This window comes from Notolepis coatsorum, assembly GCF_963971535.1.
Source record: "Notolepis coatsorum genome assembly, chromosome: 4".
Classification (NCBI taxonomy): Eukaryota; Metazoa; Chordata; class Actinopteri; order Aulopiformes; family Paralepididae; genus Notolepis; species Notolepis coatsorum.
The window spans coordinates 49,396,321-49,416,386 of NC_140168.1; the positions used below are offsets into that span (position 1 = coordinate 49,396,321).

At 40.4% G+C, this 20,066-nt stretch overlaps 1 protein-coding gene across 2 annotated transcripts in view; it reads right to left on the reverse strand.

Moving 5' to 3' along the window:
- Positions 1 to 20,066, reverse strand: part of LOC311227688 (histone-lysine N-methyltransferase 2B-like) — a 164,691-nt gene that overhangs the window by 98,440 nt on the left and 46,185 nt on the right. For both annotated transcript variants that reach the window (XM_084313440.1, XM_084313439.1), the window contains exons 5-6: positions 13,501 to 13,545; positions 7,589 to 7,745 (exon numbers count right to left, since the gene is read on the reverse strand). In XM_084313440.1, coding sequence (XP_084169566.1) covers positions 7,589 to 7,745; positions 13,501 to 13,545 — 202 coding nt within the window. The remainder of the gene's footprint in view (positions 1 to 7,588; positions 7,746 to 13,500; positions 13,546 to 20,066) is intronic.

The window sequence follows — 20,066 nt, forward strand, 5'->3', positions numbered from 1 at the left end:
GGGCATTCTCACAAGCTGCACCTCTGAAACACCCTCCGTCAGACCAGCAGACGCTCCCTCACTCTCCACCTTTAAATCCCGACTCAAAACCTACTTGTTCTCCCAAGCAGTCAACCTTCCCTACCCAGTGTTTCCCTTATATGCATTCAGCAGCAGCGCTGCACCGCTGCTGAATTAGGACCGCCGCTGCTATGAACTAGACTATTTTAAAAAAAAATCTATTTTTTTTATTATTACATTTAAAAAATATATATAATTTCATTTGGGCTGTGGGGGGTGCTTAAAGTAAAAGACTGACCTAAGAAAAATACTGCAGGGAGACCATCTGGCCGCTTGTATGGGTCTCAGCATCAATGGGCCCCCTACCAGTGAATTCCCCTACCAAAGAGCCCTGGAGCTTTTCTTTCAAAAGCCCAGGAAAATGAAATGCTCTAAGGCAGAATGTAGCCTATGCCACTGAGACTTCTTAGGTGTAAATTGCTGTTGTAGTGTTATGATTTGTGTATGTTAGACAGTTAGTATGTTAGTATTTATATTATCTATTAAATCATCGATATCTATGTTCAATACAAATAGTGTACAAGTGTTGAGGCATGTCATTAATCTTGACATTTACTTTGATTACAAAAATGTATCTTATCAAGTGAACATATCTTGTATTTGGTACAATAAGTCTATATTGAGTAGAATTATCTTGAATGATCTTATCCCACTGGCAGATAATTTAGCTTTTTTCTGATTTTGGTCAATTTAATCTTGTTTTAAGAAAACAAGATTAACATTTTCTTAAAACAAGATTAAATTGACAAATCAAGAAAAATAAGCAAAATTATCTGTGGAATAAGATAATTCAAGATAATTCTACTCAATATTGGACTAAGGGGCCTTTCTCACTCACCAATCGGGGTCGAATCAGCGCCCCCGGGGACGGGAGTGTTCTCACTCAGACGGACACACCCCTTTTGGATGCGAAGCGGCGCTGATTCGGAATACCCCCCGCTGAACCTGGGACGGTTGAAATAGGTTGTTTCGGGTGCGGGCCAGTGGGAGCGGGGGGCGTGACACACACAACGTCATTACTGTAATATGCTTTCATGCTTGCTTGAATTTTGGGCAGATAAAACCACACAGCAACAACTGGACAATACCCACAAAAACGATATTTATGGACAATTTGAGAGTTCAGACCTCAACCAAAAACAAGCATTGTGGAGCCTCACAGCTCAGTGGATGAAAACATGAAGCCACATTACAAACGCACAGCACTTCCCTGGCTCGCATTAGGCCTGGCAATTTAGTTTGCCATGCTATGTCTATACATTGGTTTCTTGTTCGAATGCATTTATTTCTATTAGACCAGTGGTGCCCAACCAGTCGGCCGTGGTCGACCAGTAGATCAATGACATGCAATGTAATTGCCACGAGCGATGGGATGTTAGCTGCTGTACAGGCTAAGCTAACTAGCGTTAGTCGTTAGCTTAGCGTTTAGCTGCTAGCCACAATGCTATACTGTTATACTGACATATTCCATTCACGTTAGCATGTAAGCTAACAAAACGGCACCGATTAGACTAAACACCGCTTTTGGTGTTCAATTGTGTTGATGTTAGTTTTGTTTCATCAACAAATGAGAGGCAGAACACAGTGAATGTATCAGTTTTGTTTATTGCACGTTCTTTGCTGAAAAATAAGTGCTACAGTGCCAGTGGCTATACTAGACTAGTACTAGGCTAAGCTAACTAGCGTTAAACGTTAGCTTAGCGTTAGCCCTGGGAAACGCTCAAAAGCGAACTCTACAACACCATCCATTCGTGATAAAATGGGGTGGGTTATATTGACAAGGCTTGACAACAGAGGTTCAAATATAACTTCATATTTATTGTTATTTGTTCATTTTATATCAGCATCCAGTCTCCACCGTGTCTCTCAGTCTCTTCCTGTTTACATTTGAGCGTGACATCATCGCCTACGGCAAGCTTGCAAGCTCAAAACGCAAACCGTAAACAAAACCCAGAGTGCTGAGTGTGTACACTGAGTGTGTACACAAACTAGAGGGGGGAGAGGGGGGGGGAGTTCGCATCAGATCTCGGAATGGACTAGAACGGAACGGAACCGAATGGGTGAGTGAGAAAGGCCCCTTATTGTACCAAATACAAGATATTTTCACTTGATAAGATTTCTTTTTTTTGCAGTGAACAAATATGCAGCTACCTGGGCCTCCAGAGCACTTCTAGTGTCAGCGGACACACCAAAAACATCCTAGCAAATTCACACGCACATGACTCCATGAACATGAATAACTTATCTCGAACAATTCTAAGGTACCGTAATTCCTCTAATAGTAACCGGGTCTCAAATACAAGCCGGGTCTCTATTAATGGCCGGGTGCGCTCTTGAGCTAAGCAATTATAAGCCGGCCTCCTAATACAAGCCGGGTTACTAATATACTGAGCTGCATACTGAGCTAGTTACTTGATTTCACTTTGAAAACGTTGAAATGACCAGTGACCACCTGTAATTGCACTGTTTACTATTTCATACAGTACTTGGTTTCAATAAATGAACCCAGTACATTTTACTGGGTTCAAACTGACACAAAATGTTGATTTATTCATTATGATCAGTTTGAAAATTTGAAATATAGGCCTCCCTCTTATACAGGCCTCCTCCTAATACAAGCCTGGTACCCGCTACAGTTGAAACAAATACAAGCCGGGGTTACTATTAGAGGAATTACGGTAGTTTTAAAGGAAAACTCCAACATTTTGGGAAATTCGCTTATCTTCCCTGGAGTTAGACAAGAAGATACATACCTTTTTTGTCTCTGTGCATGCATTAGGCTTAGGGAACAGCCGCTCCGTTAGCTTAGCTTAGCTTCATCCCTGGAAGTGGGTCAGAGTTGTAGCCTGACGTTCCCTACAGTGCCCTACAGTAGGGCTGGGCGATATGGCCTAAATATGATATCACAATATTTTCTGACCTTTCGGCGATACACGATACGCATCACGATGTTTTTCTTTTTTTCCCCAAAATCCATTATGAGGCTTACCAAGACAGTATTTGAGTTTGCAAGCTAACATTAAAGACAAAATAAAATACCCATGCATTTAGCATTTTTATATTATATATTAGATTTAGATTATTGGATTATTAGATTATATATTGCATATATTTAGCAATGAGATATTATATGATTTAGATATGAAATATGAATTGAAAATGGGGGACCCTGATGTAAACAAGACGAAAGTCTTTCTCTGGTCTGCATCCTCCAGTCCGCTGTTGACTGTTGTTGTATTGAGCTGTACTGTATTGTACCTATGCTGCAATCTGTTAATAACGTTCTCATTCAGGCGGTTAGGTGGTCGAGCGGAGATTGCGTTCGTCACCAGCCCCGGAGCTGTGAGCTTGGTTCGCCTGTTCGAATCCAGCTCACAGCTCCGGGATTGTCACCAGCTTGGCTGGCCGTCTGCACTGATACAATTGGCTGTATCAGAGGGTGGGAGAAGCTGGCGGGGTGGGTCCGGGTCGTTGTAAAACAGCGACTCCTACAGTTCGGTCGGGGCGCCTGCTAAGCGCGGATTGGACGTGAGGGGGATAGTGTGGTCCTCCCACACGCTACGCCCTCTCAATGAGAATCCGCGCTGCCAGGTGAAAAGAAGCGGTGATTGGCTGGACGTGTGTCGGAGGAAGCACGTGGTAGCCTCCACTCTCCCAAAATGATCTGACTGTGGGGGGTAAAGCGCAGCGACCAGGAAGGGACTGGGAATTGGCATACGACTAACATTGGGATGGGAGAAAATCGGAGGAAAATGGAGGGGGAAAAAGACCAATAAAAAAAATAAAAAATAACGCTCTCATTCATTCAGTCGGCAAACAGAATCATTTTGATTGACAGTCGCGTCTGCCAATTACGTCACATCGCTTGCACCCGCCCTGCTGTTCTTAGCACCAATCGGCAAGCGCGTATTCATTTTTTACTTCCGCCATTGGAGAGCTCAATGACAATAACAATGGCAGCCGTAGCTCGCCGCGGCCGACGTTTAGCTTTTAGCTCCGCAGAAGGACTAAACGACTGGAGGCATAATGATTTTACTGCAACGGATGTTATAATAAAAGCCTTTCCATACATCTGTCTGATTGAAAACTTTATTAACAGACCGCAGAATGGGCACAACTGAGTCAGCACGAGCTGAGATATGAACGACTAATGCTTCCTATATAGGTCGACCTCGGTCGTTGCTATGTAAATACGCTGATGTTATTGAAAGTGTAACTATATAACGTTAATGCCACAAAACGAATGCCTTTGTTATCATAAGTAGTAACTTTTGATGCAGTAGTGTGTGTGTGGGGCGGCGCTGTTCAAAAGTGTCAACGTGTGGACCAGATTGACGCGACACAAGCCTCTTGGGCAAAACATCACGATATCCACGATACGTTTAAAAAGTGTATCGTTAATGAACTGTACCCGATATTTATATAATATCGTCATATCGCCCAGCCCTACCCTACAGTCACGAAATACACTCCAAATACAACTCCAAAACGTTCCTGTAAACATGTTGTGACCTGTGTATTTACTAGGGATGCACGATATTGATTTTTTGACACCGATACCGATAAATTTATGCTCCTCAAGCCGATATCGATATTTATTGTATTATAATTTTTTTTTAAATGTATATATATATATTATTTTTTTAATCAATTTTTTTTTTTTTTTTTTTAGTATTTATAAGCTCCGACGTCATCGGTACTGCTATCGGTACTCGAGAAATTATGGAGTTTTTTTTTTGAGGAATTTAAACGTCTTAAACTAATCTTGTTGGCCGTTTTCATCTCTCCTCCCTGGGTCTTTCTCTGCCTGCGCGAGCCGGCTGTGCTCTTACACACACTCACTCACACACACACACTCACTCACTCACTCACACACACAGCTCTGCTCTCGACAGCACCCGTGTGTGTGTGTGTGTGTGTGTGTGTGTGTGTGTGTGTGTGTGTGTGTGTGTGTGTGAGTGAGTGTGTGTAAGAGCACGGCTCGCGCAGGCAGAGAGAGACCCAGGGAGGAGAGATAGAAAACGGCCAACAAGATTAGTTTGCGATAGGGATGCTCGATATTGGCTTTTTTACCGATACCGATATTCCGATATTGTCCAACTCTTAATTTCGATACCGATACCGATATCAACCGATACCGATATATGCAGGGTTTCCCCCCAAAAAAACTGAATAATTTCAGGTAATTAATCATTTCACTGGATGCATTCAAAAGGCTTTCTAAATGTAAGCATTATCTGTGCAAAATATGATAATTAAAAAAGTAAAAATTAACATTACATATCTCTTGTTGTTGAATTAAACCAACATGCATACTTTTGACAATAAATAAAATAAGAATTGGTTCTTACTTGCTTGCCTGGGTAAATAAAGGTTAAATAAATGAAAAAAAAAAAAAAAAAAAATCCCCGATACCGATATTTTCCGATATCACATTTTACTGCCGATATCGGCCGATAATATCGGTCGGCCGATAATATCGGACATCCCTAGTTTGCGACATTTAAATTCCTCAAAAAAAGTCTGGGTCTATTTTACTAAAGTCGATGCTGACAACGCTCGTTGCCACAAGTGCAACAAGACATTTGCCAGTAATGTATAAGCGCTGGTACTTGTCAATGTGGCTGGCGGGGAGCAGCTAACGTTATAGCTCCGAGTAGAATAATGGCCGACAATCTGGAGGTAAATAAACGAACGAGAGCTTCTGATTGGTGGTAAGAAGAAGAGGTGGGTGCAAGCGGAGGGACGTAATTGGCAGATCGACTGCCTGTCTCCGAATGTAACGTGACTACGTCACAGCCAAGAAGGGGAGCGCTGGGTTTGTGAAAAACGCCCTGTTCCTAAACCACACGCTATCAGTTTTACCACAGTACTGGCAAAACGGGAGGAGGCTATAATAAAAACAAGCGCCCTTCATCCAAATCCACCCACACCGGATTTCTTTTAACCAAAAAATTTATTATATGTTATCGGAGCTATCAATAACGTTATCGAGTTTATCGGGATGACGTCATAATTGCTGATATCGGCCCGATAATTATCGTGCATCCCTAGTATTTACAACATGGAGAAATAAAAAATAATTGAATTCGACAATTACGTTTTCTAAGCAAATATACTATTTTTTGCCTAACCACTCGTCTCTGGGCGCAGTCAGTGATTTCAACGTGTCGCCGTGTTTGTTGACATTCTCATTCATTCAAAGGATCCGAACCGATTGAAGTTTATGGATACCATGACTTAAAATCCTCTTACCTTGACGATTAAAAGCCTCCCCAATTTAGAAAACAGTATTCCAATGGCTGGTCTTGATAGGCTGCTAGCTAACGGAGCTAACCAACAAACACAGAACCGGGCGGACACTAAAGTAAATAACGAGAGCAATGACTTCCTTTCTGGGGGGTTTCAAAATAAAAGAGCGATGTCTATAGCAGCGGAATACGTTTATTTTGTACATTATCTAACGTTAACACAAACCTAAACTAACTTTAGGTTAGTTGTAGCGTTAGTTTAGGTTCGTGTTAACGTTAGATAATGTACAAAATAAACATATTCCGCTGCTATAGACGTCGCTCTTTTATTTTGAAACCCCCCAGAAAGGAAGTCATTGCTCTCGTTATTTACTTTAGTGTCCGCCCGGTTCTGTGTTTGTTGGTTAGCTCCGTTAGCTAGCAGCCTATCAAGACCAGCCATTGGAATACTGTATTCTAAATTAAAAAAGGTATGCATCTTCTTGTCTAACTCCAGGGAAGATGTTAAATAAGCTAATTTCCCAACATTTTGGAGTTTTCCTTTAAGTTATTTCTCCAGCAGCGTGCGCCAATATGGATTCCGGCGGCACGTGTGCACGCACAAATATGGATTCCGGCAGAGTGCGTGCAGCACAGCTGTTGATTTTTTTTTCAGGGGAAACACTGCTACCCATAACCACCCTCCAACCTACCACCTCCCTTTCCCCTTCGCTACTTTCTCTCCGTTTCTTCTGCCCTTCCCACACCCCTTCCCTCCCCTCGGTTTCCCTTACTTACTCCCCTGATTGTCTCCCATACTGGCTTCTATATTTGTTGTTTCTTACTCATGGTTTTATGTTCTTGTATATTCATACTGTTGCTTTGTTTCCCTGTGGTTCTATGTTTCTCTGTTCTTTGTTTTGCCTATTGTCAGCGTCTTTGAGTCATTGAAAAGCACTATACAAATAAAATTAAATTATTATTATTAAATATCTCCGCCATTTGTCATCAGATTGAGACGCAGATTTGTTTCTATATGTTCACAGAAAGGTAAAGAAACAAACTACGTTCTATTTTATGGCAATAACGTTCAGGTTTGTTCGACCCGTGAGATATAATCACAAAAATAACGTCAGAATATTGCCCAAAAAAGAAAGTTGCTCAAATAATCCAAAGTAACCAAATGGAAAGGTGGGATGTGACTCCAAACATCCATTTTCATAATTTCATCCATCAATGCAATGATTTGTTTTTTCAGCAGGACCCACTGAATCCTTCCCTAAATGGAGTGTACCTACTTTCTGCCGCAGGTGAAGGGGTGATGCCCTCTCTCTCGTGGAGCGGCAGGGCGCTCAGCCTCGGTATGTCGTCTGGTATCATGGCACGGGGTTGTCCCAAAGCCACTGCAGCCGCCCGACACACGTGCTTGATCCGCGGACCGCCCAGCGGTTGTTCCTGCACACGGAAAAAAGGAGCCTGTGAAAACACCCAGAGCCAGGGACCGATGGACTGACAGTATATGGTGCCTGAGAAATGTTCTAACACCCGGAGCCAGGGACCGATGGACTGACGTGCAGCATATGGTGTGATGCCATGTTCTAAATTGAACTCTGAGGTGATCATGGGATATTTTAATTGATCTGGATCGGGTATATTAAGCTCAATGAAATTCAGATACATTTTTGTTAAACCATTATGAGAAAGCTGTAATGTGAGCTATTTTCTTCTTTCAGCAGACTATTAAATTACCAAGCATATCTTACCTATATTGAAACTTTAATATAACTTGAAGTGTGCACTGTGCTGCTATATTATCTAGAAAAATACAAATATGGGATCGGAGATACCGTACTTTTCGGACTATAAGCCGCGGCTTTTTTCCTCATTTTTCGACCCTGCGGCTTATATAACGGTGCGGCTTATATGTGGACAAAACCCGAAAATCGAAATATTGCTTTTTTTACTGCATTGAAATGTTATTTATCTGTTCCCTTATTTGCTAAACTTAATACAACTTGTAAATGAGTTAATGTTATTTGTCCGACAGTATTGTGTCCCAATGGGAGTCATTCTCTGTAGAGGTGGGAACTTAAAGCTCAATATAAGAACGGCCATGCACCACCACTCACAGAATCGAGAAAGAGCAATCAATCTGTCAATCCTTTCCGTGTCCGGGCCGGGTGAGGTTTCCCGTGTTGAGTCAAATTAAGCCGCAGGCTCCACTCCTTACATATGGTAATTAAACATTAAAACACATGCGGCTTATAGTCCAGTGCGGCTTATATATGTACACATCATTCAATTTAGCTGCTGCGGCTTATAGTCGGGTGCGGCTTATAGTGCGAAAAGTACGGTACTCATTATTAAATGACTTGGTATCGGCAGATACTCAATATTAAATTACTTGGATCAGGACTCGGTATCGGCAGATACTCAATATTAAATTACTTGGTATCGGCAGATACTCAATATTAAATTACTTGGTATTGGCAGATACTCAATATTAAATTACTTGGATCAGGACTCGGTATCAGTAGATACTCAACATTAAATTACTTGGTATCGGCAGGTAGTCAATATTAAATGACTTGGTATCGGCAGATAGTCGATATTAAATGACTTGGTATCGGCAGATACTCAATATTAAATTACTTGGTATCAGCTTAGGGATGTTAAGTAAGGGATAATGTATAGCTACGAGGTCATTGTCGCAAAATAATTGACCGACACGGAGTTTAGAATACCGAGGCGCCTCGCCGAGGTGTTCTAAACATAGTGAAGGTTAATTATTTTGCGACAATGACAGAGTATAGGCTATACATTGTCCCGCTTATTACATGGCTAACTTACTAACAATATACCCAATTCATTTTACACCATCAACAAGACGAGATCAAATGCAGACGCAGTTGTTGTGTGGCTCCGCTGTCATTATTATTATCGCCGGCAGCCGGCAGGTGTGTCTGATTGCACTGATGCAGTGTGTGTCAGTGGGCTTGATTGCTGCAGCTGCGAACAGCGGTCATTATTGCTCGGCAGAGGTCCGTTATCGAGTAATAACGGACCTCTGCCGAGCGCTATTGACCAATCACAATCAAGCATTTCAGCTAATGTTAAAACGCCATGTAATAACAATTAATAAAAGATTGATCGTTAAGGATTTACTCGAACACGTGACATTTACTCGATCTACTATCAAACAATATGTTACAATGTTGTTGTAGTAGAATGGTGTATTTTCAAAGCATGTTTCAATGAACAGATAGGGGCGCATTATAACTATGACGAGGAAGCAACTACCTCTGTGTCTGGAAAATAAGCGATGGAATGTACAAAATTAAGCGGCTAAGAGAAGCGTTGATTTTGAGCTGCGACCCACAACGGGCCGAAACATTTTAATAAAATAATAGCCTCATTAAAAATGCTCTTGTTGCTTTGTTAGTAGTTTTGTTTTCAGCGTTTTATGCACGTAATCCGTTCTTTAGTTAGGCCTATTGGACATTTGTCAACAATCAACATAAGTAGATTTTTCGTTTATTTATTAAGTTAATATAAAACCCTGTTTGGAAAAATGCTTTTGATTCTTTTAACACTTTGTGCCAGCCACGAGAAATCTCGTTATTTCATGCCATGCGTTGAGTGCCAATGATGAGAAATCTCGTTATTTAATCATTATTGCTTTTATTAGCGATATCCATTCATTTTTCATCAATCTAGCCTCACGTTACCATTGGGACTGTCTATGAGCTCAAACAGGGAAAATACCGCCACCTATCCTCTCCCGGATGGTAATGCACCCATTGGATTGGACTCAATGAAAATGGATGAGAAAAGAAAACTCCAGAATCCACATTTTACTTCTCAGGCATGTAACCTGAGCCGATCGGATTCATTGTGGACCCTCAGAACAGCGTGGAATATGTGTTTAGAGTACCTAACGTTGGATAAATAAACACGATCGATATTTGGAATGGCGATCAGGAATTGGAATAATCTTTTTGCAGAACATCCGATGTGAGGTAAGGAATCTATGTTACCAGTCTTGGGGTAATCAGAGTTTTTTTCACAGCGGATCACAACGTGTCCCCTATGTGTGTATGTGTGTGTGTGTGTGCGCTGACCAGGAAATAGATTATTGATTTTTCAGCCCGCTTCTCTAGCGTGCATAAGTACACATATACTATCGATAATCTAGTGTTTATTTGAAAACTATTCATAAATACGCCGAAAAATTACAACGTGTTTTGTGTATTCCACTAAAGGGCGATTATCACAGAATCTTATTTTTTTTTCTGGAAATTTCCAAAAACAAGCGTTTTTCAAAGCGGTATAAAACGGAAATGTAGCGATTAAAAAAACAATCCGTTTTCATACATGTTGACTGCAAGCAAGTCATTGATAAGCGACGGGTGTATTAGACACATAGCCATAATATAGAATATAGAAATAGCTCCGCGAAAATCATGAAATATCGGAAAATCTGTCTAAAAAGGCTGGCACTCAAAGTGTTAAGTGGCGAGTGATTTTCTTTTGTTGCCACATCGTCTACACAAATGTGTTTTAATATGCCTAAGCGTCTACATTTCTATTAGGGCTGTCACTAACGACTATTTTGTTATCGATTAATCAGTTGATTATTTTATCGATTAGTCGATTAATCTAAAACATTAATTTACCAGAAAAATCAACAAAATTGATTATATTTGCAATTGAATATTTCTAAATGTTTAACACTTTAACTGCCACACACGAGATATCTCGGGTTTATTAATATGTGGTTGAAAGCCACTCACGAGATTTCTCGTATTTTTTATTTTTTTTGCTATCTGAAATCATATTGCATCACGCGAGCCTACCCGAGTATACACGAGCACCGCCGGCGATCATATGTGGAAAAAAGCGCCCCCTATCGTCTACCAGATGACATAAGGGATTTTGGAATGGACTCAATGAAAATGGATGGGGGAAAAATCCGGTACTCCACATTTTCCAGTCCACTGATCCAGCCGGGGTTACCACAGTTCATTCTGGAGCCTCTGAGACGCGCGGAATCATGTACTGCACTGTACACACGGTGGATCTATACACTTATCGATTTTTTCAAATGGTGATCAGGAATTGGAATATACCAGTTGGATACCATCTGATGTCAGGTAAGGAATCTATGTTATCAGTGTTAGGATAATCAGACAAATTTTGATGAAGTTATAAGCTGTTTTGTGAAATGGGCTCTTTCGGTTTCACTGTAAAAGTCCAAGAGGAAATAAACGCGGCGATTATCCGTGCGCGGCCCGAATGTGCTTGCGTGCACGTATAATATTGATCATCTAGCGTTTATTTGAAAACGATTCATAAATAGGCCGACGAATATCAACGTTGTGGAATATTCCAGTAAAAGACGATTTTCATAGAATGGTCCAGAATGAACTGTTTTTTATCTCAAAACGGGTGCTTTTCTAAATGCTCTAAAACGGAAATGACGCGATAAAAAAACAATCTGCCTTGACAGCACTGACTGGAAAATAGTCTTTGATAAGCGACGGGCAGATTAGACACATAGCCATAATTTAAAACATAGATTAGGCGATATTAACGTTAACATTGAAGTGGATGGTGGCATCAAGGGGGTAAAAAGGAAAACCCGGCGTGGCACTCAAAGTGTTAATGAGTATCCTCATCCTTTTTAGCTTTAGATTTAAAAAACGACAAGCCTGAGAGTTTTTACCGGCCATAAATAGCTTTTTTGTATATTTCCATGCATTATTATATGTATTGTGTGTTATCTCTCCACTCCACGCTATGGTAGTGCTTGTGCCAGCACCGGAGATACGATTAAAATGTATTTTTTATATATAGGCTATATACATAATTAAATCAATATCTTCCTTTTGAATAAAATAGGCTCAGGAATCAGGATTGTTAAATAATAATAATAATGAATTTTATTTATATAGCGCATCTCAATGACCCGAAGTCGCTGAACTAATGTTAAAGCTAATTAGCCTAATCCATGTCAAAAATAGTAGCCTATAGTAAATGTATGCATGCACACACACGAGGGAGAATAGCTTATAGCAGACTTAATGATTTTACAATATTGTTGCTAATGAAGTGAAATATTTACTATCATTAACTATCAATTTCATTTTTATAGTGTACATTTTGGCTACTTCATTGATCATCATTGAACATCACTATTAGAACTCCATGAAACAGATTTATCATGTGCCTGTGAGCTAGCTTAGCTTAGTTAGCCGCTAACTTTAATTAAGGTTTTTAATCGCGACGGGCATACAGGAATGGCGAGGATATAAAGAATGTTAGACGCATTTATTGGACCCGTTGCTCGCAGGGTTTACATAGAAACAGCGCAAGTCGTAAGAGTAGTTATTACAGGCTGTAGAACGCAGGGCTGAAGAGCTGCCATAGCTTCTAACATGTACGGCGTGGGTATCAGGCTCAGCCCCTCCCTTCCAGCTGGATTGTAACACGGAAGTTATGAAATGTGACTGTCGAGCTCTGGCTCTAGGCAGAATCACGAATAGTGGTTTAAGAGAAGTTAATTCTATTTTGAACGTGATTCACTGTGCATTAGTTAGATTACACGTTGCGCATGTTGACTTTGAACGTCTGCCATTTCCACGGCAAAAGGCACATACAATTAACAATACGGCATGTCGATCATGAATATGCAAATCGATGCAAAAATGACAGCCCTAATTTCTATATGTTTCATATGTCATGCAATGTTGTGAGAATGCAATATGTTGCTGCTGTGGAAATCAACCTTTTGATTGAGGAAATAAATACACTTGTTAGTTTGGCAAAATTGGTCATTTTACAATTACTTGATTAATTGATCATTAACGTTATCAATGATCAAGTAAGGAACGTGCTTAGAATTTGCAACCCTAGTATTGGCAGATACTCAATATTAAATTACTCGGACCGGGATCGGGAACAGACTGGCACACTACTAACAATACTAGGCATGTGCTGATTTGATAAAAAAAAAAAAAAAAAAAAAAAGTTATATGATAAAAACCCATTGACAAATCTAGCCTGAACTATCATGTAAATGCTTGTAGCTACACTTGGGAGAGATTGGCATCAGTAGATAGTCAGTGTTGTGGCATCGGTAATCAACAAGACTAGGTCAAAACCTAGTATATGGCTGGATCGTGTATGGTCAATAGGGGTGGGATATTACCTTTTCCACTGCAAATGATGTCCCCAATGAAAAACCTTTCAACATCTGCAATAGAAATATATAAACATAATCGGTTTTTATCTAATAAAATAACATTTTCAGTCTGTTCACCTAATTCCAATCATTTTTATTGCTATAAACTGGGATTGTCAAAAAAAAATCAAAACTTAATATTTAATAAATAAATAATGTATTATTATTACTTTATTATTATTTACATCTTAGTGATGTAAAGCACTTTGAACTGCAATCCCCTGTATGAAAGGTGCTATACAAAGTTATTATTATTTATTTAGAACATCATATATATATATATACACAGTCACACACATATCTATAAATGTTATGTTTATTTAAAAAAATATGTTTAACAAATTAACTAAAAAGGGTACACATCTATATATTTAAATACAAAATAAATAAAGGTATTGTATTTTACAAAATAACAAGTATAAAACAAGGGTAAACAAACCACTCTAGCAGCAATCAACTATTCTGCTAATAGTCAAATACACTCTTTGTAGATAGTAGTGTTTCAAGAGCAGAGGGGAAAATGAGCTCCACTTTCTAACAACCTGCCCAGTGTGCCCACTGTACCAAGATATAATAGACATTTATACAACGGCATGCAATTTTCTCGATTCTGATTGGCTGAAACTGTCACACGTGGGTATTTGTAATAACCCCACGCTCTTGGTCCCAGGACCCGCCCACAACCGAATTACTATCACTCCACCGTGCAAGTTTTTAGAAATGCAAGCAAGATGGCAGACAGTAAATGTTACGAAAGGATATGGTGATAGGGTTATAAAGACTAAATAAAAAAACGATTCTGTCACGACGAATGTGTTACGGTAGTTTCTTAAACAATGTTGGATGATGTAATTGATGGGTCATGAGTCATTGTGGAACAAAATAAAAAGCGTGCGAATTGATTGATTGCAATTTTTTTTTGAATTTTTTGTACCTACTTTCTATAGAATCAGCTGAGAGGTGCGCTGTTTTAAGTGAGCGTAGGTTATTGAATTGATTGATTGATTGATTGCCAATTTTATTACTGTCCGACTTGTTTCCAACTGGTTAAGTTTAGGCACTCTTTCGAAGTCGCTCTTTCGAAGTTGGTTAAGGTTAGAGTTTGTCTTTAGAGCAGGGCGATAGACCACCAGCCCTGATTCCAAACTAGGGATGCCCCGATCACGTTTTTTGCCACCGATACCGGTCACCGATCGTCGTGAGCCATATCGGCCGATACCGATCCGATACGATCATTTTTTATTAAAAAAAAATTAAAGATTATTTTATATATATATTTTTTTATATATATAAAATACATAATTGTACTTGTATTATCTGCGAGACATCGCCACCACGCAACAAGTCAAAATGCTCGCTATCTGCAAACAGCTCCACTGTCTGTGTGTACTGAGTAGCCTCCAGCTACGGCCAGGATTCTCCGGCGCTGCAGCTGGACCCTCCGGCGCTGCAGCTGGACTCTAGTATTGGTATAAATCACATTCAGCAAGCCCTCAGCTCGAATACGCATCGAATCAATGTTATAAGACATTGATATCAGGAGCTATCTGTAGCTACTGCTAGCCGGCTATATAACGTTAAGACGACGCCTCAGTGAACTATTTAGTTCAATGGGACATTTCGTTTTGAACAGTGAACTAACACGAGCTAGCTAACGTGAGCTAACGGAGGTATCAACATGCACTACTAGACTTGCTGGAGCATTTGTTGATATCAGGAGCTATCAGTAGCTAGCCGGCTAGATACCAGTTAGACAATGCCTACTAAAAGTGAATAGTTGACTGGGTAATTTTGTTTAAACAGTAACGATAGCTAGGTAGCTAACGTTAGCTCACGTCGAATGCACTATAGACTCGAGCAGAGCCTCTCAGTCCTGTGTTTACAAACTGTACACCGGTGCAGGCGGGGCAAGGGAGGAGGAGCAGCGGCAGTTTGCAGGTCCTGTGTGTCTGAGACAGACAGCGAGTGAGATCTCCGCTTGATCGGTTTCCACGATCGGCGAATATGACTCATTATCGGAATTTACAGATCGCATATTTATACTGATTATCGGCCGATAACGATCGGTGGCCGATCGATCGGGGCATCCCTATTCCAAACTCTAACCCTAACTAGAGCCATATGAAATCCGCGTTCACAGAATCACGGAATTGAGCAATACAAATGGAATCAAATGTAAAAAAAAAATAAAATAAAAAATAAATTATACTTTTTATTTTATTTTATTTTTTATGTTGTGGGACTTGTACAGCACTTTGTTCAACTTTGTCAATGCTGTAAAGTTTAAACCTTTTTAAATCTTAGACAAACAAAACACTTTGCTTTCATGAAATATTACTCAGTTTGGAGGAAGGATATACCAGACTTGGAAGTAGATTTAGATTGGGCTGAAGTCTGGGCAAACGTTCGGCTATCTTCATGCAACCCAGATCATCAACAGATTAATCTTAATTTTATTCATAGGACTTACCCGACTCCTATACGACTGAACCGAATGGGGCTTAAACAAGACTCTCGATGTTCCTTATGTTTAAACGGTGATAGTGGTACATTTATGCATATGTATTGGGAATGCCCTCCTGTTAAGATATTTTGGGAAGAAGTAACCACGCTATTATCAGAATTTTTATTTCTGACAATACCTGTACTGCCTTCTGTATTGTTGCTGAATAATGTCTCTCAGTTATCACACTTTGTACATGTAAAGAGGCTAGTCTTGTCCGGTCTTACGGCTGCCAAAAAGCCAATAGCATCACTCTGGATTCAACCGGATAAAATGTGCCGGAGGGTATGGATTCTTACCTATCTTGATGTGATTTATCTAGAGATATCTACCGCACGAATCCTAGGTGTTAATGAAGCCAGCATAGCAATCTGGTCAGTTGTGGTGGAGAGGATAAAGCATTATATGAACTTTTAATCCTCGATGTCAAACGGTATAATGGATGCTATCCAAGAGGGGGTCCTGTGGGGGGGAGCGAGCAAGAGCATAGTATATGTATTGTAATTAATGTGTATATTTTTTATCTACATCTATTTTGATTTAAAAACTGGGCTGTCATTATTGTTAGTGTTATATCGGTAATAGTCCTGTGATTTATAGTGGATTTATACTGTTAATGTGTGTGTGTAATGACAAAAATATAATAAAAAACATTTGTTAAAAAAAAAATGCAATATTGTAAGCAGTCATTTGAGGCTTTATAAAAGCAGCACAATGAACACAAATCTGTCAGTGCCGAGGCCGACCTCATCTTAAATAACAAACAGCATTGCTTGTTGTAATTAACAAAGAGGCAGAGTTGATTTTGCAAAAAAAATTAAAATAAAATAGGGGGCGGCTAGGTGGTGTGGGCAAGGCGCTCGCCATCAACGCTGGAGACGCTGGGTTCGAGCCCAGCTCTCGACGCTGCCACCAGCTTGGCTGGTCGCTCATACTAACACAATTGGCAGTGTTAGGGGTGGGAAAGCTGATGGGTGGGTCCTGGGCGTGTGGACAGCGACTCCTACAGTTCGGTCGGGGCGCCTGCTCAGCAAGGGAAGGATCTGGAGAGAGGTAGTGCGACCTTCAACACGTTACACTCTCCCAGTGAGAATCTGCGCTGCCAGGCTGGCTGCCGGCTGGCTGCACATGTGTCGGAGGAAAGCATGCGACAGTCTCCGGCCTCCCGGACCAACAGTAGGGGGGGGGTGCGCAACAACCAGGAAGGGGATTGGGAATTGGCATAACTAATAACAGTGGGATGGGAGAAAAATCGGAAAAAAGGAAGGGGGGAAAAAGATAATAAAAAAAATATATATATATATATATAATAATAATAATAATAATAATAATAATAATAATAAATAATAATTTTATTTATTTATTTTTATCGAATTTTATTTTCATATTCGAATCCCATGCCCATCGAACGAAGCTTCGAAGCTTCCAAGTATTTAAGACAGCCCTATTAAATGGACTGTTATATCTTATTAAATTGTGGACATTTATTCATTCCCACTTATTAGACACTATTTCTGATGGTAAAATGCGCGTACAAAGCAAAAAAACTGAATTTGGAAGAAAAAAAAATTTGAAAAAAAATTTAACGGATTTCATATGGCTCTACCTTACTTAACCAACTTCGAAAGAGAGCGACTTTATTAACCCATTCCCCGTCAATAACGCTGTTCAGCGTTATTGCCCGCCATGTGTAGTCTGCCAATATCGCTGTACAGCGTGTTTCAAGTTCATATTTTCGTCATGGAATTCATATTTCACCCACGGAGCCTTGTCATATGCTGCGGGAGCCATCACAACTATGCAACGCTTCAATACCGCCACCTGGTGGCCGATCTGCGAGTTGCCAAACCGGAAATGCACGTTGGAGCTCGGTCCGTCCCCTAATTCCATCCGGCCACTCGTGTATCGTCCCGGGACTCAATCCACACACCGTGGACATGGATTGTTGCCATAACTCAATAAACAACATGATTTGGGCGTATATTAGTATTATACAAACCGGAACTGGATCGCCTCGATCCCCACCACATAACTGGGATCCGTTTGTTCCACTCTCATCGCCCAACGGTACGAGGAGACTGACGTGAGTTTCAGCGTTTTTCTTTATCATACAAACTGCTCTGATCAATATATCACCCATACTACATAAATCATTTAACACTTTGATCGCCATGGGTTAAATTCATAATTTACCATCCCTAGCCAGCTCTATTTGTCTATGGAGAAGTTCCCCTTCTTTGCAGGGCTATAACTTTTTAAATTCTATTGCTAAATTGCCATTATTATGGCCCATTCAATGTCCTATATGTATTGTTCAGGGTGTAGCAACGTTAAACTTTTTCATTCACATATTCATACTAAAATATGGTCTAAAGTAAGTCATAAGTATGTTTTTATCGTTTTCTGCAGCTTTCTCCAGAACTTGATTTATAGCTCCAAATGCATTATATTGATGATGAAATACAGTTTGATAGCAATCGGCGCGAGATAAAAAATTTCAACTGGACGTGGTTCTAGAAGTTACTACGTATCATCTGATGATGACCGGATGGGCGGGGGGGTGTTTATAATTCCGTGGGCAACGTTATACCATTTGTCTAATGTGGGTCATATGGTCATCAGAGCAGTTTATATGGAATACGTTAGAAAATAACGCTGGATCTTACCGTATGTTCCTCGCGCCGTTGGACGATCGGCGTGGAGTAGACAGTTTTCGATTATGGGATGTTGATCCTGATGAACCATTTCCAGGTTGTATAATACTATATACGTCCAAATAACGTTGTTTATTGAGTTAGGGCGAGCGATTGATCATCCAGTGTGTTGAGATGGAGTCAGGCTACCGATCGCGAGTGCCCGGACCGATTATGGATGAGCACTTCCTGTTTGGCGCGCCCCTCCCTCTTGGCCAATCTGCCGATCGGCGACCGGATGGCGCTCTTGAACCGTTAGACAGTTGAGTGGAGCTCACCAGTACATATCATGGCTCCGGAGGAGAAATATGATTTCGATCACAGATTTTTGAATTATTGATATCAAAGACGAGTTACGCAGGGGAGCTCCAGTAGCTCGCCACGTACCGCGAGTGCTATTTCAGCGCCGTGGACAACCGTGCTCGTCACGGATCTGGGGCTGAGCGAGTTCGAATCCCAGACTGCAGCCGTGCCTTTCCCAGAGTGTCTTCCCCCCCATCTGAACCCTTTCAGCCTGCTTCTGTCGGTCGAACTTGACCAAGTATAAATGCGATAAACGTATAAAAGAGCCAGGGAAATGGGCAAAGTTTAAAAAAAAAAAAAAAAAGACGAGTTACGCCGTCTTCGGCAGAATGAGCATGGCTAGGAATGACGTGTAAACACGTCATCTGCGACCATAGTGTTAACACTTTGGGTGCCATGGGTTAAATTCATTATATACCATAGGTTGCCGGCTCTATTCGTCTATGGAGAAGTACCCCTTCTTTGCATGGCTATAACTTTTTAAATTCTATTGCTACATTGCCATTATTAGGGCCCATTCAAAGTCCTATATGTATTGTTCATTGTGTAGCAACGTTAAACTTTTTCATTCACATATTCATAGTAAAGTATGGTCTAATCATGTATAAGTATGTTTTCATCTCTTTCTGCAGCTTTCTCCAGAACTTGATATATAGCCCCAAATGCATTATATTGATGATGAAATACAGTTTGATGGCAATCGGGGCGATATAAAAAATTTCAATTGGACGTACTTCTAGAATGATCTACGTATGATCTGATGATGACCGGATGGGCGGGGGATCGTTTATAATTCCGTGGGCAGCGTTATATCATTCATCTAGTGTGGGTGATATGTTCATCATAACAGTTTATATGGAATACGATCAAAAATAACGCTGAATCTTACCGTATCCTCCTCGCGCCGTTGGGCGATGAGCGTGGAACAGTAATTTACCTATTATGGTATGTAGAAATATCGGGTCCATTTCCAGCTTGTATAATAGTATATATGTCCAAATCATGTTGTTTATCGAGTTATTGGCAATCGATCG